The sequence below is a fragment of the Podarcis muralis genome, chromosome 12 (genome assembly GCF_964188315.1).
Source record: "Podarcis muralis chromosome 12, rPodMur119.hap1.1, whole genome shotgun sequence".
NCBI lineage: Eukaryota > Metazoa > Chordata > Lepidosauria > Squamata > Lacertidae > Podarcis > Podarcis muralis.
This window is the reverse complement of record NC_135666.1, coordinates 44,164,144-44,184,792: the sequence shown is the minus strand read 5'-3', so window position 1 is coordinate 44,184,792 and position 20,649 is coordinate 44,164,144. Positions and strand designations below refer to the sequence as shown.

General features: G+C 41.5%; 1 protein-coding gene across 5 annotated transcripts in view; it reads right to left on the bottom strand.

Moving 5' to 3' along the window:
* RBMS3 (RNA binding motif single stranded interacting protein 3) overlaps window positions 1-20,649 on the bottom strand; it is a 749,106-nt gene that overhangs the window by 80,347 nt on the left and 648,110 nt on the right. For all 5 annotated transcript variants that reach the window (XM_077916336.1, XM_077916334.1, XM_077916335.1 and 2 more), the window contains 2 exons: window positions 10,109-10,215; window positions 603-649 (listed from right to left, as the gene is read on the bottom strand). In XM_077916336.1, coding sequence (XP_077772462.1) covers window positions 603-649; window positions 10,109-10,215 — 154 coding nt within the window. The remainder of the gene's footprint in view (window positions 1-602; window positions 650-10,108; window positions 10,216-20,649) is intronic.

Below are 20,649 nucleotides of genomic sequence, written 5' to 3'. Positions count from 1 at the left end.
TTTGCTAGTTTTCGCTAAAAGCTGATCAGAAACACCTTTAAATGGTGGTTTGGAAGTGTAAAATGCACTGATAAACGCTGCCTGACAAATATCTGGAAGAAGAAGAAGAAGAAGAAGAAGAAGAAGAAGAAGAAGAAGAAGAAAGACCTTTGTTATGAGGGGCATTCAGGGGAGAAATGATCCTTCCCTAGTCCTGAAGATAATTTAAATATGTATGCTTCTTGAGTGAAGGAACTAGGCATAGTGAGGGAACTATCTATTGCCAGAACATATCTGCTGTCAGGGAAAGAGAATGACTCCTTCTCCAGAGAACGTACAAGCCTACATAAATCTGCAGTTGCCAAATGGATATGAGAAAAGGCTTCACAGTCAGCTAGATGATATAAACAACAGGATGCAAAAAAGGGAAAAAAGAAAACTAGCATTTATGTTTGACAAGCTAGCTTAAATTTGTTTTCAACAGCATTTTTGTGGGTGACTTGTTCTTTAAATGATTTTTTTTTTTTTTTTTTTTTTTTTTTGCTGCTGGAAACCAGTCGGGGGCAGGGGGAGATCATGGTGCTGTGTTTTATTTTTAAAATAGTAAAGTATATGCTACTTACCCATTCTGAATAGCGGCTGTGGGGTCATATGTCAAGGCCATGCCAGCCTGTACACAGTTAGGGGGGAAAACAGAAGGTTACTCTTTTTATATCACACATACACACAACAACCAAGGAAAAATGGGAGAAATTAGAGAACCCACTATATAATCCCCCCCCCCTTTTTTTTTGGTCTTAAATTGACTTTTAGTGCTTTCTAAAACTTGCATTCTATTGATGTCAGTTTCGTGCTGTGCCAAACGCTGCTTCTATTTTCACAAAAGTCTTCATTCACCATAAAAGAGGCATTGTTGTTTTTCTGTCTCTCTTGCCGAGAGCGGAGGAACTTAGAAGAAATGTTGTGGTGTCTGTGTGCAGGTTGTGCTTCACAAATGTGAGTGGTGCCTGGGTGGTCTTTTCCCGCTTTGAGTTAAAACAAAAAAATCCCGTGCATGACTCTTTATAAAATGGTATATCGTGGCAAGCCCTCGTTGGCTGACAATTTCAACCCCTAATGTTGTGTGACTGTTGTTGGACTCCAGTTCCCATCAGCCACAGGCAGTCTGGCCAATGATCAGGAATGATGGGGTTGGACTCCAGGAACCTTTGGAGGGTTGCAAGTTGCAATTTTTCTCTGGAGTTTATGAAAGTCCCATTTGTGCTTAGAGTAGTTTGAGGTTCTTTGTACACAGCTTATATCCTAGAATCCCTACGGGCTACGGAATGGCCATTCTAGGAAGCAGCGCCAGAATGTACTACGTTATATGAGGAGCTCATAGGCGCAGGGAGAGACCTCAGGAACTGTGGTGTTTTTTTCTAACGAAGTAGAAAAATGGCCATTTGGCCTCTTCATACATTCAGTAAGCAATGCTCAAAGTTCTCTCCTCCACTCTCCTTGCAAACCACTTTGATTCCCCTTCACCCTCTTGAAGATGGAGGTGAAAGATGCAACACCATGTAGATATTTTTATTCTCCAAGAAATAGGATACACTTGCCCGGTAAATGTGTTCTGTTTATTTCCACTGATTTGCAACTTCTGTGCTGCCTGTTATTTTATTTTTCTTTAGCTGAATGTGTCAAGCATTTAAAACGCTCAGTTTAGAGCACATGATAGCATTGGAGACTTTAATCCTGTTGTGGATCAGAGCCATAGCTAGGTGATCTTATGCCCCTGGCAGAACCATCCAGATTGCGCCCCCTAGCCATGGACAAATGAACTCGTCTTTCCACCCCTCCTCCAACCCTCCCTCCACCCATTCAATTCCTCACACACTTCACCTTGAAATGAATTATTTCACAGAAAATCCAATATTTATTTTTTTAACCAATTTTGAAGGGGGGGCCCTCACCTGCACCCCTGGCTGGGACCTTTATCACCACCCCCTAGCTGCAGCCCTGCGCCTTATAGACCATGACTAGGATACGAACTGCAAAACAGTTAAATTGTGTAAAATGTAAGCTGGTTCACATTCATTCCCTTCTTACAGACAAACGATCAGTTACTAAACCAGCAAAACTATGTTGAGACACAATAATTATTAGGCCCGGGCAGTTATGTTCAGTGGTACTGTAATGATAACATTACCCCAATGACTTGGGATGTTGCTTTTAAACCAGCAAAACGAGATAAAACTGCAACGCTGGTAACAGCAACCACTGTTGGACCTGACATCACAAAATACAGTTGTGCTACATTTTACCCTGTTTATTCTGCTTACTCAATGAGTGGGGTGGTCAGATCGTGTAATAATGTTTAAAATGTAAAAGGAATCAGAGGAACTGAGTGTCAACTCTTAATGCCAACCGTGGGCCAATCATCCAGTGCAATCCATACCATTATTGGTTATTTCCCTTTTGACTGACAGTGCTGACTGGCAGAGCCAGCGTGGTGTAGTGGTTAAGAGCGGTGGACTCGTAATCTGGGGATCCCGCTCCTCCACATGCAGCTGCTGGGTGACCTTGGGCCAGTCACACTTCTCTGAAGTCTCTCAGCCCCACTCACCTCACAGAGTGTTTGTTGTGGGGGAGGAAGGGAAAAGGAGATTGTGAGCCGCTTTGAGACCCCTTAAGGGGAGTGAAAGGCGGGATATCAAGTCCAAACTCCTCCTGTAAACTGATAGACGGTGTGTCATCAGAGGTCTATACACCTTTTGTATGCTTGTCTCCATCTTCTTCAGTTGGAAAAATAAAAGCAAACAGCCTGCCTGCTGGTATGAACTTGTAATTTAAGTGCAATGTCAGCCTGACAAGGTGAGCCATCCAGAGGAGGATGACTGGCACACATAATGACCCAAATAAATGAGATGGACTATAACTCGAAAGCCCAGCCAGAAAGCAAGATGCAAGGTAGAAAGTAAACAATAAGGATCTGGAAACTAGTAAGCATGTGGTAGACACATAAGGAAGAGAAGAGGAGAGCAAATGGGTCACAGGAATTGTTTAGAAGTTGTAAGAAACATGGGGGATGATTTGGCAAAAAAAGAAAAAGAAAATAAATAAACAGAAAGAGAATAAACCTTCCTCGTTGTAAGTATTCTGAGCTAGAAGCTCTTTGAAGAAGAAAAGGATGGAGCCAACAGACCAAATGAGATTTGGTTTAAACATTCCTGTTGTAAAATAAGCTTTACTCAGTGGGTGAGTTAACTTGGCATTAATCTTTCTTTTGATAATTTATGACAGTTTTAACTTAAAAAAAAAAATACTGTGTGATTGAAAGGCTTACAATTTTTTTAAAAAAAAACATTTTAAACAATAAATCAAACATTTAGACATAGCATGTTATGAACATACAGCTGTACGTTCAAGAAATAAGATGTTCTCCCCAATGAAACACGCTGAGAGACACTCATTTCAATTTACATATTCTCACTGATATGCTATGAAAATAATGTTTCTGGCTTCTATTAAGGTTGTGTGTGCAGTTTTGAGTAAGACCTGTATGGGACTGAGTTAGGCCAAGCCAAGTCAGCTCCAAATCCACAAACATGTTTATATAAAAAATGGTCCAGGAATTCAGAATTCTTTCCTAGCAGTTATCCCCTGCTAAGCTCTATTGCCTCTTACTAGGCAATCCCTAGGATTACCTTTGATGCTGACACCCTTTTTTGAAAATGGCTTGTATTTAAAACCACACTGCGCGTAGCTGCAGAATACATTTCAATGCACACTGCATGAAAAATAAACATGACATTAATGGAACCAGTGTATTTGATTTTAATACAGTGACTGTTCCGATCTATTATAAATGCTTACAGCTGACATTTCCAATACCGGGTGCTCAGAAATGGTAGCCATTTATGTAAACATTAGAGAAGCTTGGTGAATTTGATCTTTGTGAATTAGGTTGTGAAGTAATCTGATCTTAACTCCTTGGACTAATGTGCTAACTGAAATATTACCACCCTTCTGATTTTGCACTCTTCCAAATTCTCCTCAGCTCAAAAAAATTCCAAAATGCATTTAACGAGCATATTTTAGGATACAAATATTTAGAAATGTGTGTGTGTGTGTGTGTGTGTGCGTATTTGTTTTATTTATTTTTATGTATTTATATGCATTATGTACATATTTTCATTTTAAGAAATAAAATAGAAATGTACATCAAAGCAGAATCAGGAAGAAATGGATTTATGAGCACAAAATTGGCACACGTCCTGAACTGAACCATGTCCTCCTTGTAGCTATAACTGCTACCTGCTAGCTCATTGCATGAGAACAGGGAACCAGATAAGAGAGGCAGCTGGAGAGGGTGTCAAGGGGCTCTGATCCATGATGGACCTTCTGTCAAGATGTCATCAGGCACATAATGATATCAACTCTTGATGCTAGCCCTAGCAATAATGAAAGGGGAAAGGTGTAGGCTCACTGGGAGGGGGAGCCATTCTTTCCATACGCATCTTATTCTGTTCCTCACTAATTTTGCTTCGGTTGAAGCATAAAAACAGCAAAAATTAACTAGATACTGAAGGAGTTAAGAAGCTTGGAAAGATTAAGCCTACACCCAATCTGATGTGAATGTTATGAGTCCTTAAAGATCTTTCCCAGTATTTGTTATCTTCTGATTTGTACTATTTATTACGGTATCTCCTGATTGTTTCAAGGAGGAACATTGCTTTATAGATGTACCTCCCAGATTAGCTCCAAATCACCTGGTATTCCAACAGGGGGCCAGCAAAACCCCCAAAATCTATGCTCCATAGGCCTGAGGACCTGAAAGTGAATGTATGAAAGACAAGTACCACATGTGCTTTGTGCACTGAAACTATTTGAACTGACACAGCTAAACATTATGGCTGTGATCCTAAATGTAATTAAGTGGAAGTAAATTCCAAGGAAATGAACACGACTCAAGTGCTTAGGGTTGAGACATATGGAAATGTTCTGCCAGGATTTTCTCTTCTATTTCTCACTTGCGTTATTTCTCTCCCTCCTATAGACCACCACTGCTTATTTTCTGACTCACTGCAGAGCAGGCATCCATAGTGTGCGCCAATGTTGTTGTTGTTTAGTCGTTTAGTCGTGACCGACTCTTCGTGACCCCATGGACCAGAGCACGCCAGGCACCTCTGTCCTCCACTACCTCTTGCAGTTTGGTCAAACTCATGCTGGTAACCTCGAAAACACTATCCAACCATCTCGTCCTCTGTCGCCCCCTTCTCCTTGTGTGTATGCGCCAATATTCATGATGAAAAAGAGAAGTTACCAGAGATACCAACCAGAAAACAAAAAATTCAAATCCAGCCTGATTCCAAGGACAAGCACCCTAACCCATCTTCACCCAGGAATCTTGTTGCCTCAGCCCCATAGGAATGCCCATTATAATAAGATAATCATTGTGAACGTGATTAATGTCCCCACATCATATGACAGATCATTTGGTATGTTTTGGGTCAGAGGAATGTGGGGCCCTTCAACTGGGGCCAATCTGCTGGAGTTCCCAGGTCCCTTAATAGTCTTGTGCATAGAGCCAAGAATTAAAACTCTGCCAGCTATCAGACTGAATCATTTCTGTCCATAGAGGACTATGGAGCTCAATGCAGTATTACCTGTCTGCTTGGAAGCATAAAACAGCCTGTGTCTGAGATCTGAAATACACCCAACAGAGACCTGCTAATCGTTTCTAAATGCCTGCTGCTCGTAGAGAGAAAAGGATTGGCACCAGGATCAGAAACTTTGACTTTCCTGCAGCTATTGACTTTACAACCAAGTAGGGAAATCCCAATCTCCCAAATGACCTCTGTAGATTTCTCTCTTTAAATTGCTAGAGGGCATTGAGTAGAAAAGTAATAAATGGTAGGTCAAAAATGAGAAAGTTAAAGGAACAGTTGTAAGAAAAGTGTGTGTGTGTTTGTTTTAAGGATAATTCATTTTTTCTTTCCATGCTTGAGCACATACAGTACATAGGTTTGCCTCCTGATTATTTACAAAGGAAGCCCTAGCTCTAGATAAGCGTATTAAAAGTGGAAAAGAGAGGGGGAAGAATGAAAGAAGCATCTATGATCCCTTATCTGCAGTAAACTACTTAATTTCATCCTGGTCTAATCTCAGGGAAACTCATCATCAGAGTTATATGACCGGGTTGCTCATGACTCTATTATTGCAAAGAGATCAGTCTCCAAATGCATTATATAGGCTATTGCTGTGGCTCATTTAAGTCCATTTTCTACTTAGATGTATAATTTCAAAAAGCCAATGTAAGAGCAATGAATCTTTTGCTCTTCCTAATCTAACTTATCCAGATTTGTCAAGTATGTTTTTAAAATCACAGTCTGATTCTTTGTGGTCTAAACCACTGCGCCTCTTGGGCTTGCTGATCAGAAGGTCAGCGGTTCGAATCTGTGCGATGGGGTGAGCTCCCATTGCTCTGTCCCTGCTCCTGCCAAACTAGCAGTTCGAAAGCACTCCAATGCCAGTAGATAAATAGGTACTGCTGTGGCGTTTACGTGCACTCTGGTTTCCATCATGGTGTCCCGTTGTACCAGAAGCGGTTTAGTTATGTTGGCCACATGACCCAGAAAGCTATCTGTGGACAAATGCCAGCTCCCTTGGCCTGAAAGCGAGATGAGCGCCACAATCCCATAGTCACCTTTGACTGGACTTAACCATCCTGGGGTCTTTTACCTTTTTACCATATCTTTGAAGGAATTTTGTGTAATATAGCACCAGAATATTCACTATATATTTTTAATCATTTCTTATAAAAAGCCGCTGTACATATGTTGTCTACAGATAAATAATTTCAACCTCAAGTTTTAAAATAACACTATCTTCAGTCAAATTTAACTGCAGCCGAGATCAATATTCAAACTGGAAATACAGCACGTAGAATTTTCTGAATATTCATGGAGCTGTGTTTAAAAATGAGGCGGAAGCCTCAATTCATGCAAAAGGCAGCTGCCCGACTGCTGACAAGGGTAAGGTGACAGGATCATAGAACACCAACTCTGTACCAGTTACATTGGCTTGTTTTATGCTTCCAAGCTCAATTCAAAGTGCTGGTTTTCACCTTCTTTTTATGGCCCAGGATGCCCATATATTAAGGAACACCTCTCTCAGAAAGTTCTAAACACCAAGAACTTTCTGACAGTAGGAACTGTTCGACAGCGGAAAAGACTCGCCCGGGAGGTGGTGGACTCTTGTAGGAGCCAACTCCTAGGGGCTGTGGGGGCTTCGGCCCCCACAATGAAATATTTGAGGGGGGGGGGGTCAGGCCACCACAAAGTTGATGGGTATTCCCCTTCATATAGGGTGTGTCAGATGGCAGTAGTAGTTGCTCGTGAGTAATCAGTCGGGACTCAGACCTGTCTTTTACAGGTTTTATTTTGGTGCAAAACTATTTACAGTGCAGTGCCACAAGTTCATGTCTGCCTCAATCACTAGCAGAATCCAGGAGTGGTTGTTTCCGGGACCTCCCCCAACATAAGAATTTCGTCACCCCCAGCCTTTTCCTTCCTTCTTTGCGTTTTACACCTCTGCGCAGGGTGGGCGCAGCGTGCTTCCCTCCTGGCCGGCTTGGCCAGGAGCGGTGCTGAGGCTCCCAGCACCATCCTCTGGTCCTTTCCCCTCTTCCCCACTGGAGGTGGGGCTTTCCTCACTACAGGAAGAGGAACTGCTTCGCAAGATTTTCGGAGGTTCCCTGTAACCCAGCTGCCCCTCTGCTTCCCTTCCCTGTTCCGATGGCAGTACCCTGACAGGGTGTATGTGCACTGCATAATGTGATTGATTATGCAGGGTGGGGCTTACCTGGGCCCTCACAATATTTTATTCAAGCTGGCACCGCTGCGAACCCTCCTTTCTTGGAGGTTTTAGGCAGAGGTTGGATGGCCACCCAGTTGAGATTCCTCCATTGCAGAGGGTTGGGCTAGACTATCCTCAAAATCCTTTCCAACTCTACACTTCTGTGATTCTATGAATCTACGAACTGACTCAGACCCTTAGATCTTCATCTGAGGGACTTCTCTGTATCCCTCCTCTGAGCACAGTTCAAAGGGTCATAACAAGGGAGACGGCCTTTTCGGCTGAGGCTCCCCACCTGTGGAATGCTCTCCCCACAGAGGTTGACCCGAGACTTTTAATGCCAGGCAAAAACGTACCTTTTTCCCAAGCCAATGACGGACCAAATTGGTTAGGTTTTGTTAATTTGCTTTCAAATTTTCAAGACATTGGGGGGCTGCTTTTAATGATAAAAAGGTTAGTGTTTTATATTGACTCCCCTTTTTTCTGGTAGAATGAATTTCTGTTTTGAAAAAAATGTAAGTCACTTGGAGACCTTCTTAGGTAACAAGTACCGTATTTTTCGCCTGATAAGACGCACTTTCCCCCCTCCCAAAATGAAGGGGAAATGTGTGTGCGTCCTATGGGGCGAATGCAGGCTTTCGCTGAAGCCTGGAGAGTGAGAGGCATTGGTGCGCACCAACCCCTCTTGCTCTCCAGGCTTCAGGAAGCTATCCGCAAGCCTTGCAAGCCCAGCGGGAGTTCCCCTGGGTGCGCAAGGCTTGCGGGCGGCAACCTGCAGCCCGGAGCACAGGGCACCCTCCGGAGGACGCCCCGTGCTTCGCGCAGCTGTCCGCAAGCCTTCCGCGCCTGGGGGAGTTCCTCTTGGTCTTTGTGAGTAACTGGTAGTGCTTAAGTATGTCCTTCTCCAGACTGAAGGTCCATAACGTATCTGCCAACACTATCAAGCCACATTCTTACTTTGTAAAGGGCAAAATGTGGTTGAAAACTGCTAACTATCTTTAAAAACCACCAGTTATTAGCCATTTAAAACACATACATACAAACAGAAAACATCAAAATTTAAAAATAAATAAATCTGTTTTTGAAATTATATTAGAGAGACACCCTTTTATAACCCAAATGACAACTGCTAGGATGCTCCCTGGTTTAAAAATATGCTTTCACTAATCATTTCCATGAGAATGTGAAAGAATCTGAATGAGATTTACTCCAGTGATACAAATGGCTCAATGTGCTACTAATATTAAAAAAAAGAAAAAATAGTACCAAGCCTATTTCCTCTTTTCTTCCATAAGTACTCTGTGATGCAAAGCACATACGGAGCTCATCACACCTAAATGTTTAGAAGAATAGAAATGAGAAGAAGGTAATTAAAATTAGGCTGTTCTAATGCCCTTGTGGGAAACTAGTACGTCCTAACATTGCATTTTGTTACAACAGAGATAGAGCAAAAATCCTAAGTATGAATAGGTCAAACTTGTTCCCCTTAGGGGAATGTATGTGGCCTTTCATTCCTTCATGCATTTCCCAAAATACAGCATCCTAAATATCAGTAACAGCACACCTCAACTAGGAACAATCCTGCCCAGGTACAGAACGGTGGATATGCTAGCTGTAGAATTCCTTTTCAGATTATATGCCCTGTGTTACAGGCATGTCCTCACAATGGCTTTTTGTTAACCTCCTTTGTAGTGTGCCTCTAGGAGTATGGAAAGTATCTTTGTAGATGCCAATGACGGAAAGCCAGCTATGCAGACGACTTGATGAATGAAACTCCTACAATGGTCCCATTAATTATGTATACTGCTGGCCTAATAATGAATGGATCCGTTGGAATAAAATATCTGATTTCCTGAACTAAATCACTGAGTTGGATCTGGGCAAAGTTCCTACTGAAATCAAGGAGACCTAAGTTAGCCATGATTGCACATTGATTTCAACTAAGTGAAACTATACGTAGATCCAACTAACTCTCTCATATAGATGTCCTTTCCATTTTATGAGCATTGCAATAGAAAACAGTATTGATAACTCATCTGTACAAATCTACTGCCCCTAAGGCTCCAATCAGCGATTCCTATCTAAATATATGTATTTTTGCTCATTTAACACTACTGAGTGAGAACAGTAGAGTTAAACGCATTTAACGCATGGTTTTGCAATGCCCTTTCTTAATATGGATTTATCCTTAGACTCATTTGACCTATTTTGTATTAAGGTACCTCAAGTCAGCTCCTCAATCACCTCAACCCAAATACCCAAGGCATTACTGAAGATAATTGTGACTCACCTCTCCTTCTCGTGGCCATGGCCTCCCATTCTGCGTGTACTTGCTTTGATTCTGTCGTTTCTTTTGCCCTCCGTCAGCAAATTTGCACAGCAAAGGTTCTGTTGGGGCTGCGAAGAAAGGAAAAGCAAGGTCTGTATTAAGGCAAAGGCAAAGGACCCCTGGACGGTTGAGTCCAATCAAAGGCAACTATGGGTGATAGCCACTAACAGCCACTAATATCAAAGGCTATTGGTAACTGGCTATATGGAAACGTCATATTCAGAAGCACTATGGTAGGGGACAAAACAGAGAAAGGCTTTTGCATGCCTGTGAGCTTCTTGGATGATCTGTAGGCCAAGTCAGAAAAAAAAGTTACTAGACTACAAGGACCTTCAGTCCAAGGCAGCAAAGCTCTTCCTAGGTTGATAATAAAATTGCTCAACTGGAGTTGTAGGGTTAGCCATCTATTCTAGTTAAGACATTCGTGGCTGGCATTAGTTAAAGCATAAACACTGCCGCTCCCCCCCCCCTTTTTTTCTTTTTAGTGGGGAAAGAAGAGAGTAGACAAGCTTGTCTGAGTAATATGTTTTCACTCTTCCTCTGTGTATCTCAGCACCCTGTGCTTACATATTTGAGTAAGTGAAATAAATACAAGGAGATCAAAGGAGGCTTTTGCCAAACAATCAAATTAGCTTAGTTCCCCCCATTAAATCCTTATAGCTTAAGACAGCTGGCAGATGACCTTCTTCATGTTCCCCAGCTGAGATCCCAGTCTTTCATCATAAAACAGTCAGCACAGCTAATGTACAACTGTTCAACGAATGTTCAAAAGGCTTCAGACCAAAAAAACGACTCCTAACATGCTGGCATGAAATAGTACTGAAAAAGAAAACAAATTTATGAAAAAGACTGAGCAAGCATCCTTTCCCAATTCTTATTCTTCTTTTTTTTAAAAAAACAAACAAACAAAACAGAGCTGTTTACTAATAAAATAAAAAAACTTATTGATGAATGAACAAGAAATATCCTAAAAAATGTTAGATGAGGTATGGCTACAGAGAAATTTAGTTACATATTTGGTGGTCATTTCCAAAGGTAATTTGATATTGGGCAAGAATCCTTAGCTGTATAAAACTCATCACAGAGTATATGATCCCCTTAAACCCACTTACAATTTTGTTGGATAACTTGGAGAAAGAATATTCCAAATACACAACATGAATAGGCATTTTGTTAACAGCAGCCAAATTTCAACCGGCTTACAACAGAGACTTGCCAACATATCACTTATAATATATCTATGTAAATCAGAGTTCCTTTGCATCCTAATTTCCAGGATGATTTATTGGAGAAATGGCTCTCATTTCTGGTGACTGTAAAAAGGGATTTATAAAAGGACTGCTCGATTCAGTATTCTATTCCTTAAAAAATATAATCTGTTTAAAAGTTGTTGGTGAAGGTCATAGCAATTTGTAATATATGTTGTGCTAAGCTTTCAGTAAATTTGATCTCTGGTGACTCTGAATAGAGAATATGTAAGCAAAAATCGGTGGCTATGCTTGAAATGAGTGCTTAATGAAATGTTGGCTAATGCATTGTTATTTTGTAACTGCAAAATCTTCGAGTGGGGAGGGAGTGCATGTTTGTGTGTGCATATATGTATTATTTGAAAGGTTATTGGCCAGTTATAGCCCATGGAGAAGGATGTGATGTTGTGCCACTCTATATTCCACTGATTGCATTAAAAAGCAGTGGATTTCAATATTGTCCATAAAGTGTGTTTGTGCATGAGCAAGTGGTTTGTTTTTATTTGGGGATGTCACTGAAAGTCATTGTGATAAACTGAATGTGGACAAGTACTACACATATTGTACTAACAATCCTCAGATATATACAGTGGTACCTCTGGTTACGTACTTAATTCATTCCGGAAGTCCGTTCTTATCCTGAAACTGTTCTTAACCTGAAGCACCACTTTAGCTAATGTGGCCTCCTGCTGAGCCGCCAGAGCACGATTTCTGTTCTCATCCTGAAGCAAAGTTCTTAATCCGAGGTACTATTTCTGGGTAGCGGAGTCTGTAACCTGAAGCATATGTAACCTGAAGCGTATGTAACCAGAGGTACCACTGTGCACTTCACGCAACAGTTTAATTATGTCAATGATGCAAGCTGACACAATAAGATGGTAATTTTTCAGTATTTATCTTTTCCTGTTTGGACCTCCAAGAGTGTGGGAATTTAGAAATATATGGCTCAGGTGAGTCCTTACATAGAAACAAGTACAGGTGTACCTTGGGTTAAGTACTTAATTCGTTCCGGAGGTCCGTTCTTAACCTGAAACTGTTCTTAACCTGAAGCACCACTTTAGCTAATGGGGCCTCCTGCTGCCGTCGCGCCGCCGGAGCACGATTTCTGTTCTTATCCTGAAGCAAAGTTCTTAACCTGAAACACTATTTCTGGGTTAGCCGAGTCTGTAACCTGAAGCGTATGTAACCTGAAGCGTATGTAACCCGAGGTACCACTGTAGCTATAAAGCTCTGATTTCACTGATGTCGTTGCAGAACTTAAAATCATCTTTCAGTGCCAATTTGCTGGTCACACCCCTAGGTAGGTTCGAGTTACAGAAAAATCACAGCTAAAAGACTCCTCAAAGAGCAATACAACAGCTGCTTTATATTGAGGCAGTAGTTAAGACAAAAGAATTATTAACGGATTGGTTTCTAATCAACTCTGCGATTCTATGAATTCCAGACAGGTCATGATTTCAAAACCAGTTGGCCAGAAGGTAGTAGCTCCAAGAGCAAAGGAAATGTCAGAAGACCCAAATGCAGGAAGTCAAGCCCCACAACTAAATGGGATGCTATATGCATATCTGCATCTAACAGGCAGGTTTGCATCACCTTTGAGGCTCAATGTTCACAGGATGAGAGCAGGCGGAGAGGAGAAACTAACATAACGTAGAAATAATTTAAATGATATGCAACGGGTTTTACCTGAGAGTGTTTATCTTTTGTAGTATAATAATAATAATAATAATAATAATAATAATAATAATAATAATAATTTATTTATACCCCGCCCATCTGGCTGGGTTTCCCTAGCCACTCTGGGCGGCTTCCAACAAAACATTAAAATACAACAATTCACCAGATTTTAAAAGCTTCCCTAAACAGGGCTGCTTTCAGATGTTTTCTAAAAGTTGGATAGTTGTTAATTTCCTTGACATCTGAAGGGAGGGTGTTCCACAGGACAGGCGCCACTACCGAGAAGACCCTCTGTCTCACTTCTTGCAGTGAGGGAACTGCCAGAAGGCCCTTGGAGCTGGACCTCAGTGTCTGGGCTGAATGATGGATGTGGAGATGCTCCTTTGGTTATACAGGACCCAGGCTCTCTTATTTTAATATAACATTTGTGTCCATATACTTTCCTTCTAAGGTTGAAACACTATGCTATACACATTAAAACATTGTTTTAAAATACGTTGTTGTTGTTGTTGTTGTTGTTGGTACCCAACCCATCTGACGGGGTTGCCCCAGCCACTATGGGCACTGGAGTCAACATAAAAGACAGCTGGTGCCTATTTTACCTCCTTAGTGAAGTCTCCACCCCATTCCCCACACCTCTGTGAAGGGTCTTGCCACATGAGTCTAATGGTTTTTCCACATCGCCACAAAAAAAGGGCTTGAAATAGCATGGAAACAATTGCTGACAGCTATAAGGCAAACTGGTTTTTTGTGCACTAGGCCAGTGTCATAAAGAAAAAGATATATCTATCCCATTTCCAGATGTCTCTTACGCAAGATACAACTCTCTCGTTTAGTATATTTGAGCTGGTCCTCTATTTTATATTTATTTATAGGCATTATTTATGCACCAGCCTCTCATAAAATATCAGGGTGGCACAGAGCAATATAAGCACATAGAAACCCATTAAAAGCAGTACAAAACAACCATTAAAACGAACGGCTCCTCAATAATATTTTAAACAACTGCATAAGCCTGTCGGCATAAAAAAAGACTTCAAGAGGTGCCTCAAAGTCCAGATGCCTGCTGAATCTCTGCTGGAAGAGCGTTCCACAGCATGGGATGAGTGATACTGAATACCCAGTATACCCCTCTTGGCTGATCCTCTGCAATGAGGGTTATACAGACTGTCATTTTGGAGGAGGAAGGTGATTTAGAAAGAGCTGCTGCTTTGTTCACATGGTTTTTCCGTGCGCGTGACTTTACTATACAATCAGATATATTGTGCTTCGCAGCTCCCAATGCCTGCGTTCCAACTATTCCAAATCCAGGTATCTTCTCACACAGTCTTCTCTAAGACTGAATATGCATCCTCAAACCCTCCAACTGTTCCTATTTTCCACAGACAGTCCTGGATTTACAGAAGCCGTCCCAATTTCTGATTTGGTCCTGGAATGTCCCGCTTTTCCTTAGGGCAGGCATGGCCAAACTTGGCCCTCCAGCTGTTTTTGGACCACAACTCCCATCATCCCTAGCTAACAGGACCAGTGGTCCGGGGTGGTGGGAAATGTAGTTCAAAAACCGCTGGAGGGCCGAGTTTGGCCATGCCTGCCTTAGGGCATCCCTATTTTCACTGGAGAAAACTTGGAAGGTATGGAGTTATGTGACCTCCGAGCCACAGAGTTAAGCAACCATACAACCTTTAGAAGACATCTGAGGGCAGCCCTGTATAGGAAAGTTGTTCAAAATTTTATTATGTTTTTATGTATGTTGGAAGATGTCCAGAAATGTTGGAGGGTACGCCTCTCTCGCTTTGCCTCTTTCTTGTCTGTGTTATGGCCCTGACTGCAAACAGGAGCCAGGAGACCGAAGAGGAGGAAGCTGCTGAATCTGGATGACTGCCATTGCACAAGCCACAGAGGTAAAGAACCCAGGCCCTGGCTCTGAGCTGGAACCTGTCAACCAGGAGACCTTTCACCCTGCTCACGCCAGTGTTCAAAACCCCCATTGTCCTAGGTGCATTTTGCGACAAGGAATTTCATAAGCGCGAGCAGTTTCTGAGCATCTTACTGCGCCCAAGAATTCAGATTAAAACTGCAGAGTGGAAGGAAAGGAAGACCTTTTCCTGCCTCCCCACTTCCAGCCACTCTCTGAAGAATGGAGAACAGACCCTCTTAAGAATATTAGAGGGGAAGGCAGGGGAAGCATGGCTTTGGTTTTTTTTCCAGTCTTCAGCTGAAAACTAGACCATGTGAAAAATGAATATAAGTTTTTAGCTGCAGCTCATTCATTTTCAGCTTTGTATTATTGTAATTAAAAAGTGCGCTTAGACATTCCCTTGTTGCACCCATGTTGTTGTTTAGTCGTTTAGTCGTGTCCGACTCTTCGTGACCCCCTGGACCAGAGCATGCCAGGCACTCCTGTCTTCTACTGCCTCCCACAGCTTGGTCAAACTCATGTTGGTAGCTTCAAGAACACTGTCCAACCATCTCATCCTCTGTTGTCATCTTCTCCTTGTGCCCTAAATCTTTCCCAACTTTTCCAGGGAGTCTTTTCATGAGGTGTCTTTTCCAGGGACTCTTCTCATGAGGTGGCCAAAGTATTGGAGCCTCAGCTTCACGATCTGTCCTTCCAGTGAGCACTCAGGGTTGATTTCCTTAAGAATGGATAGGTTTGATCTTCTTGCAGTCCATGGGACTCTCAAGAGTCTCCTCCAGCACCATAATTCAAAAGCACCAATTCTTCGGCGATCAGCTCTCACTTCCATACATCACTACCATCACTATGGTCCAGCTCTCACTTCCATACATCACTACCATAGCTTTAACTATACGGACCTTTGTTGGCAAGGTGATGTCTCTGCTTTTTAAGATGCTGTCTAGGTTTCTCATTGCTTTTCTCCCAAGAAGCAGGCATCTTTTAATTTTGTGACTGCTGTCACCATCTGCAGTGATCATGGAGCCCAAGAAAGTAAAATCTCACTGCCTCCATTTCTTCCCCTTCTATTTGCCAGGAGGTGATGGAACCAGTGGCCATGATCTTAGTTTTTTTGATGTTGAGCTTCAGACCATATTTTGCACTCTCCTCTTTCACCCTCATTAAAAAGTTCTTTAATTCCTCCTCACTTTCTGCCATCAAGGTGGTGTTGCGCCCATAACTTAGGTTTAAGGTGCCATTTCGCTCCTAGCTTTCACATCTCAGTTTCTAACACTGACTCACACTACACTAGGAGCCTCGTACTCCCCAATCTAGGCAACACATAAGGTTAGAGCTGAATGAGAAGAGTATGAATGCTAAAGCAAGAGAACTGCAAGAGAGGAAGTGGATGCTCTCTGGGCATGCAAGCCTGACCTAACATCTCATTTGAACTCAACTTTGTTAGAAAAAGCCTATATCTGAGCTTAGCTGAGGTCTCACACAACTGCATGCAAGGATGTCTCTCCTCATTAATCTGCAAAACAAGATGATGGATGCTGCATTGGGAAGACCAAGAAAGAAGGTCAAAGTTGAAAAAAGATGTGGAAACACTATCCCAATAGAACGATGGCATTGAATGAATACTGTAATCACCACGTTCAAATTTAAGAAAAGAAGAAACAGCACATGTTTTGTTATGCGGTCAATACCAAAACAATTACATCCGAGTACACATTACAGCTTCTCTTATCATCTCGTAAATCATAAAGTGCTTCTTCGTACAACTGCAGACCTTACTGCAGATAGGAACAGGTAAACTGTGTGAGAATGAGTGTAAAGGAAAGACATTACCAAAAAGGAAGAGATAAAGCTAAATATGTAAAGCTGGACCAATTTGTGAAGCGATTTTGTGATTTTGTGAACAATGCAAATTGTTTCTTCTGAATATTTAAAACAAGAGTTTTATGAAGAAAGAAAATTTCTGTTCATCTGAACAGTTTGTAAAAGCTTGCCGAGACGATGGAAATGAAGTTAAACTGTGTTGTTTCTTTAACAGCAGATTTATGAAAATGAGGGTTATTGAACAGAATTAAGCCTTACATTAAAATACTTGTATGCATACTTAGGGAGATACCAGGTTTGATAGGAACTCTGATTTAGTAAAGACTCAAGAAGCATGTCACTGCAGATGGTGACAGCAGCCATGAAATTAAATGACGCCTGCTTCTTGGGAGAAAAGCAATGACAAACCTAGACAGCGTCTTAAAAAGCAGAGACATCACCTTGCCAACAAAGGTCTGTATAGTTAAAGCTATGGTTTTCCCAGTAGTGATGTATGGAAGTGAGAGCTGGACCATAAAGAAGGCTGATTGCCGAAGAATTGATGCTTTTGAATTATGGTGCTGGAGGAGACTCTTGAGAGTCCCATGGACTGCAAGAAGATCAAACCTCTCCATTCTTAAGGAAATCAGCCCTGAGTGCTCACTGGAAGGACAGATCCTGAAGCTGAGGCTCCAATACTTTGGCCACCTCATGAGAAGAGAAGACTCCCTGGAAAAGACCCTGATGCTGGGAAAGATGGAAGGCACAAGGAGAAGGGGACGACAGAGGATGAGATGGTTGGACAGTGTTCTCGAAGCTACGAACATGAGTTTGACTAAACTGTGGGAGGCAGTGGAAGACAGAAGTACCTGGCGTGCTCTGGTCCATGGGGTCATGAAGAGTCGGACACGACTAAACAACAACAACAAGAAGCATAACAATCTTTTATCATTCCAAGACTGCAAACCTGCACATATTTCTTTCGGGAGCATGTTGCATTGAGGTCAATGTTACTTCCTCCAAGTGGTTTATATTCAAGATACTGTATCACTGAGTGTGGCATCAGCCCCATGAAAGACTATAGCTTAAAAATTTACGCAGTTCAATATTCTATTACATTCTTAATATGTGTGCTGTTTATACCTAACGTATATCCTTATGACCCAGTCACTAATTTGGTATTTTACTTAAAAGCTATCTGAGATACAAAACCTTACCGTATTTTTTCTTATTCATTTTAAGCATTTAGATACTTAAATGCTTTAAAACTTAGATACATTTACATACGGGTATCAATCTCTCAAAATAACTTATGACATTTGGAAAGATACAATGGATACAATACAACAGAAGATCAGCACAGGAGAGCATTTTATAAGCCAGTTATGTCCAACTTCGATAAAAGTGTGCCCCCCCCCCAAAAAAAAAACATCAGCAGACACAGGAAAAGATAACAGAGACAAATGTTGGAGGTGGATCAAAGGCTAGAACTGGACAATTGTGAGAGAAATAAGTTCCCCCCTCTCCCAGTATGAATTGCTGCTGTGCTGCTGGAAAAAAATGAGATACCTCAGAACCAAAATTGCAATGAAGCACTTTTGCAAGTACGGCAGAAATGATTTTGAGGGGACCTCTGAGAGTTTACAGACTGTCCTGTCTCTGCAACTGGGGTGAGGAACCTCAGTCCCTTGGCCTAATTTCACACAGCCTTCAGCTATCTAGACATTTGAGGCCTGCCCTTGTTCGTCAGACTGTCCTCCTGAGAATCTCGTCCTAGTATCTTGTCGGCAACAGGGATGAAGCTGGCATATTGTGTCAGGAGAGATGATGGCAGAAATGATGCCCAGAGGTTGTTCTTGTGTCCTAATACAGTGATACCTCGGGTTACAGATGCTTCAGGTTACAGACTCCACTAACCCAGAAATAGTACCTCAGGTTAAGAACTTTACTTCAGGATGAGCACAGAAATTGTGCAGTAGCGGTGCAGCTGCAGGCCCCATTAGCTAAAGTGGTGCTTCAGGTTAAGAACGGACCTCCAGAACAAATTAAATTCTTAACCCGAGGTACCACTGTACAGGGTATGAAAGTGGGTGTGAGAGTATCTACATCCAAGTGGTCACCGTGTTTCAGCGGTGTTGTCCTGAGGATCTAGAGTTGCAACCTTGTGCCTGGAAGTATCCCCAAATCTCACCAAATTCAATGGGAAGTCCGTGTTCTTAACTAGCAGCAAGATGTCAGCTAGCGCTGGGTGATATCTACTTTTCAACATCGCCACATATCACCAGCTAAACACCTGTTTACTGATGTATCACAATGTCTGAAAAAAGGATGGAGCTATGTAGAGGCATTGGCTGGCTTCATGGTTTTCCCCACACTGGTTTTTGCATAACACACACACACACATCAAGACTCGTGATATATTCCCCTGTCAATTTTTTTGAAACATATCATGATATGGACTTCAAACCAGTTTTGGATGATATATCGCCCAGCCTTAAAGTCAGAATACAAACATTGACAGTAGGTTTCATGAAAAAATTGTCCTGAAACTATATATTCCAGAGGTGTTTCACTGACTCCAGTGGAACATTTGATTAGCCAGGTTCAGTATTACAGCTTCTTAAAAACAAAACAACGGTTCCTTTGACCTCTTTTAGCAAAGTCATAGCATCTTATTTGAATGAAAAATGATGCCATGTTATTTTACCATTATGCTATTATGGAACAGAAACAAAGTCAGCTTTCATCAAATGTACCAGCCGAATTTAAATGATTTCATGTACTTTAATTTACTGCAGAAGATCATATACCAATGGCCTGTGTTGCTTTCTAGTTCACGTCTAATGGAAGTAAAATAAGTCTCTAGTAAGAGGTGACCTACAAGCCCTTGTGGTCAGCTATTCCACCTCTCAGCAATGTCTTTAATGTTCCCCTGAATGGGGGGGGGGGACCTTGGAAATGCAAGCTTTTATGCCACAAGAAATACATCACTCTTGTTTTTTTAATCTTAAATCTATTTTCTCAGTTAATAGCTTTTGATATTGATCACTTTAGACATTACTATTATCCTATCAGGTATCATGTAGAACATGAACTGCTAATGCTTGAACTGACACAATAAATTACTTTTGATTTTCCTATTATGGGCTATTTAAAAGATCCATTTAAAGAAAGCATTTCTATAAACAATAACATTGTCACATTTATTTCCTTTCTGTCTAGCATTACAGGAACTAGCATGGGTAAGATGAAAAACTCCCCCCCACCCACCCAACACACATCTGTTTTCATTTCCCATAGAAATCAAGGCATATCTTGGCAAACATCTTAGTCAATAAACAGCCCCCCTTCTCCATATTTGCAATTGCTCTATTTTTTTTCTTGCTAACTAAGACTGCTTGGGGCGTTTTTCACCAGTGTTTCAGTATTTGTACAGGTAGGCGTTAGACAAAGCTTATGAAATCTAATATAAAATGAGGAAGGAATGAAAGGAGCACATAGTCTATCTATCATCTATCTATTTAAAATTTGTATACTGCCTTTCATTCGAAGATCATAGGGTGGTTCACAACGTAAAAATACAAAATGAGAACACAAAATGCATGATAAAACCAAACCAAATAAATAAATCCCCTTCCACAGACATACTTCAAAGGCCATAGGATGCTTAATCAGCCAAAGGCCTGGTTAAAAATAAATGTTTTCACCTAAAGATATGTAATGGAGGTGCCAGGGGAGCTTCCCCAGGGAGAGCATTCCACAATTCACAAGTCTATTCATTAGCCAATCCTGAGCACTAAAGAAAGCCTGTGATGTAGACTTCTCCACATTTTTTTCCTAGCTCTCCCACATACACTCAG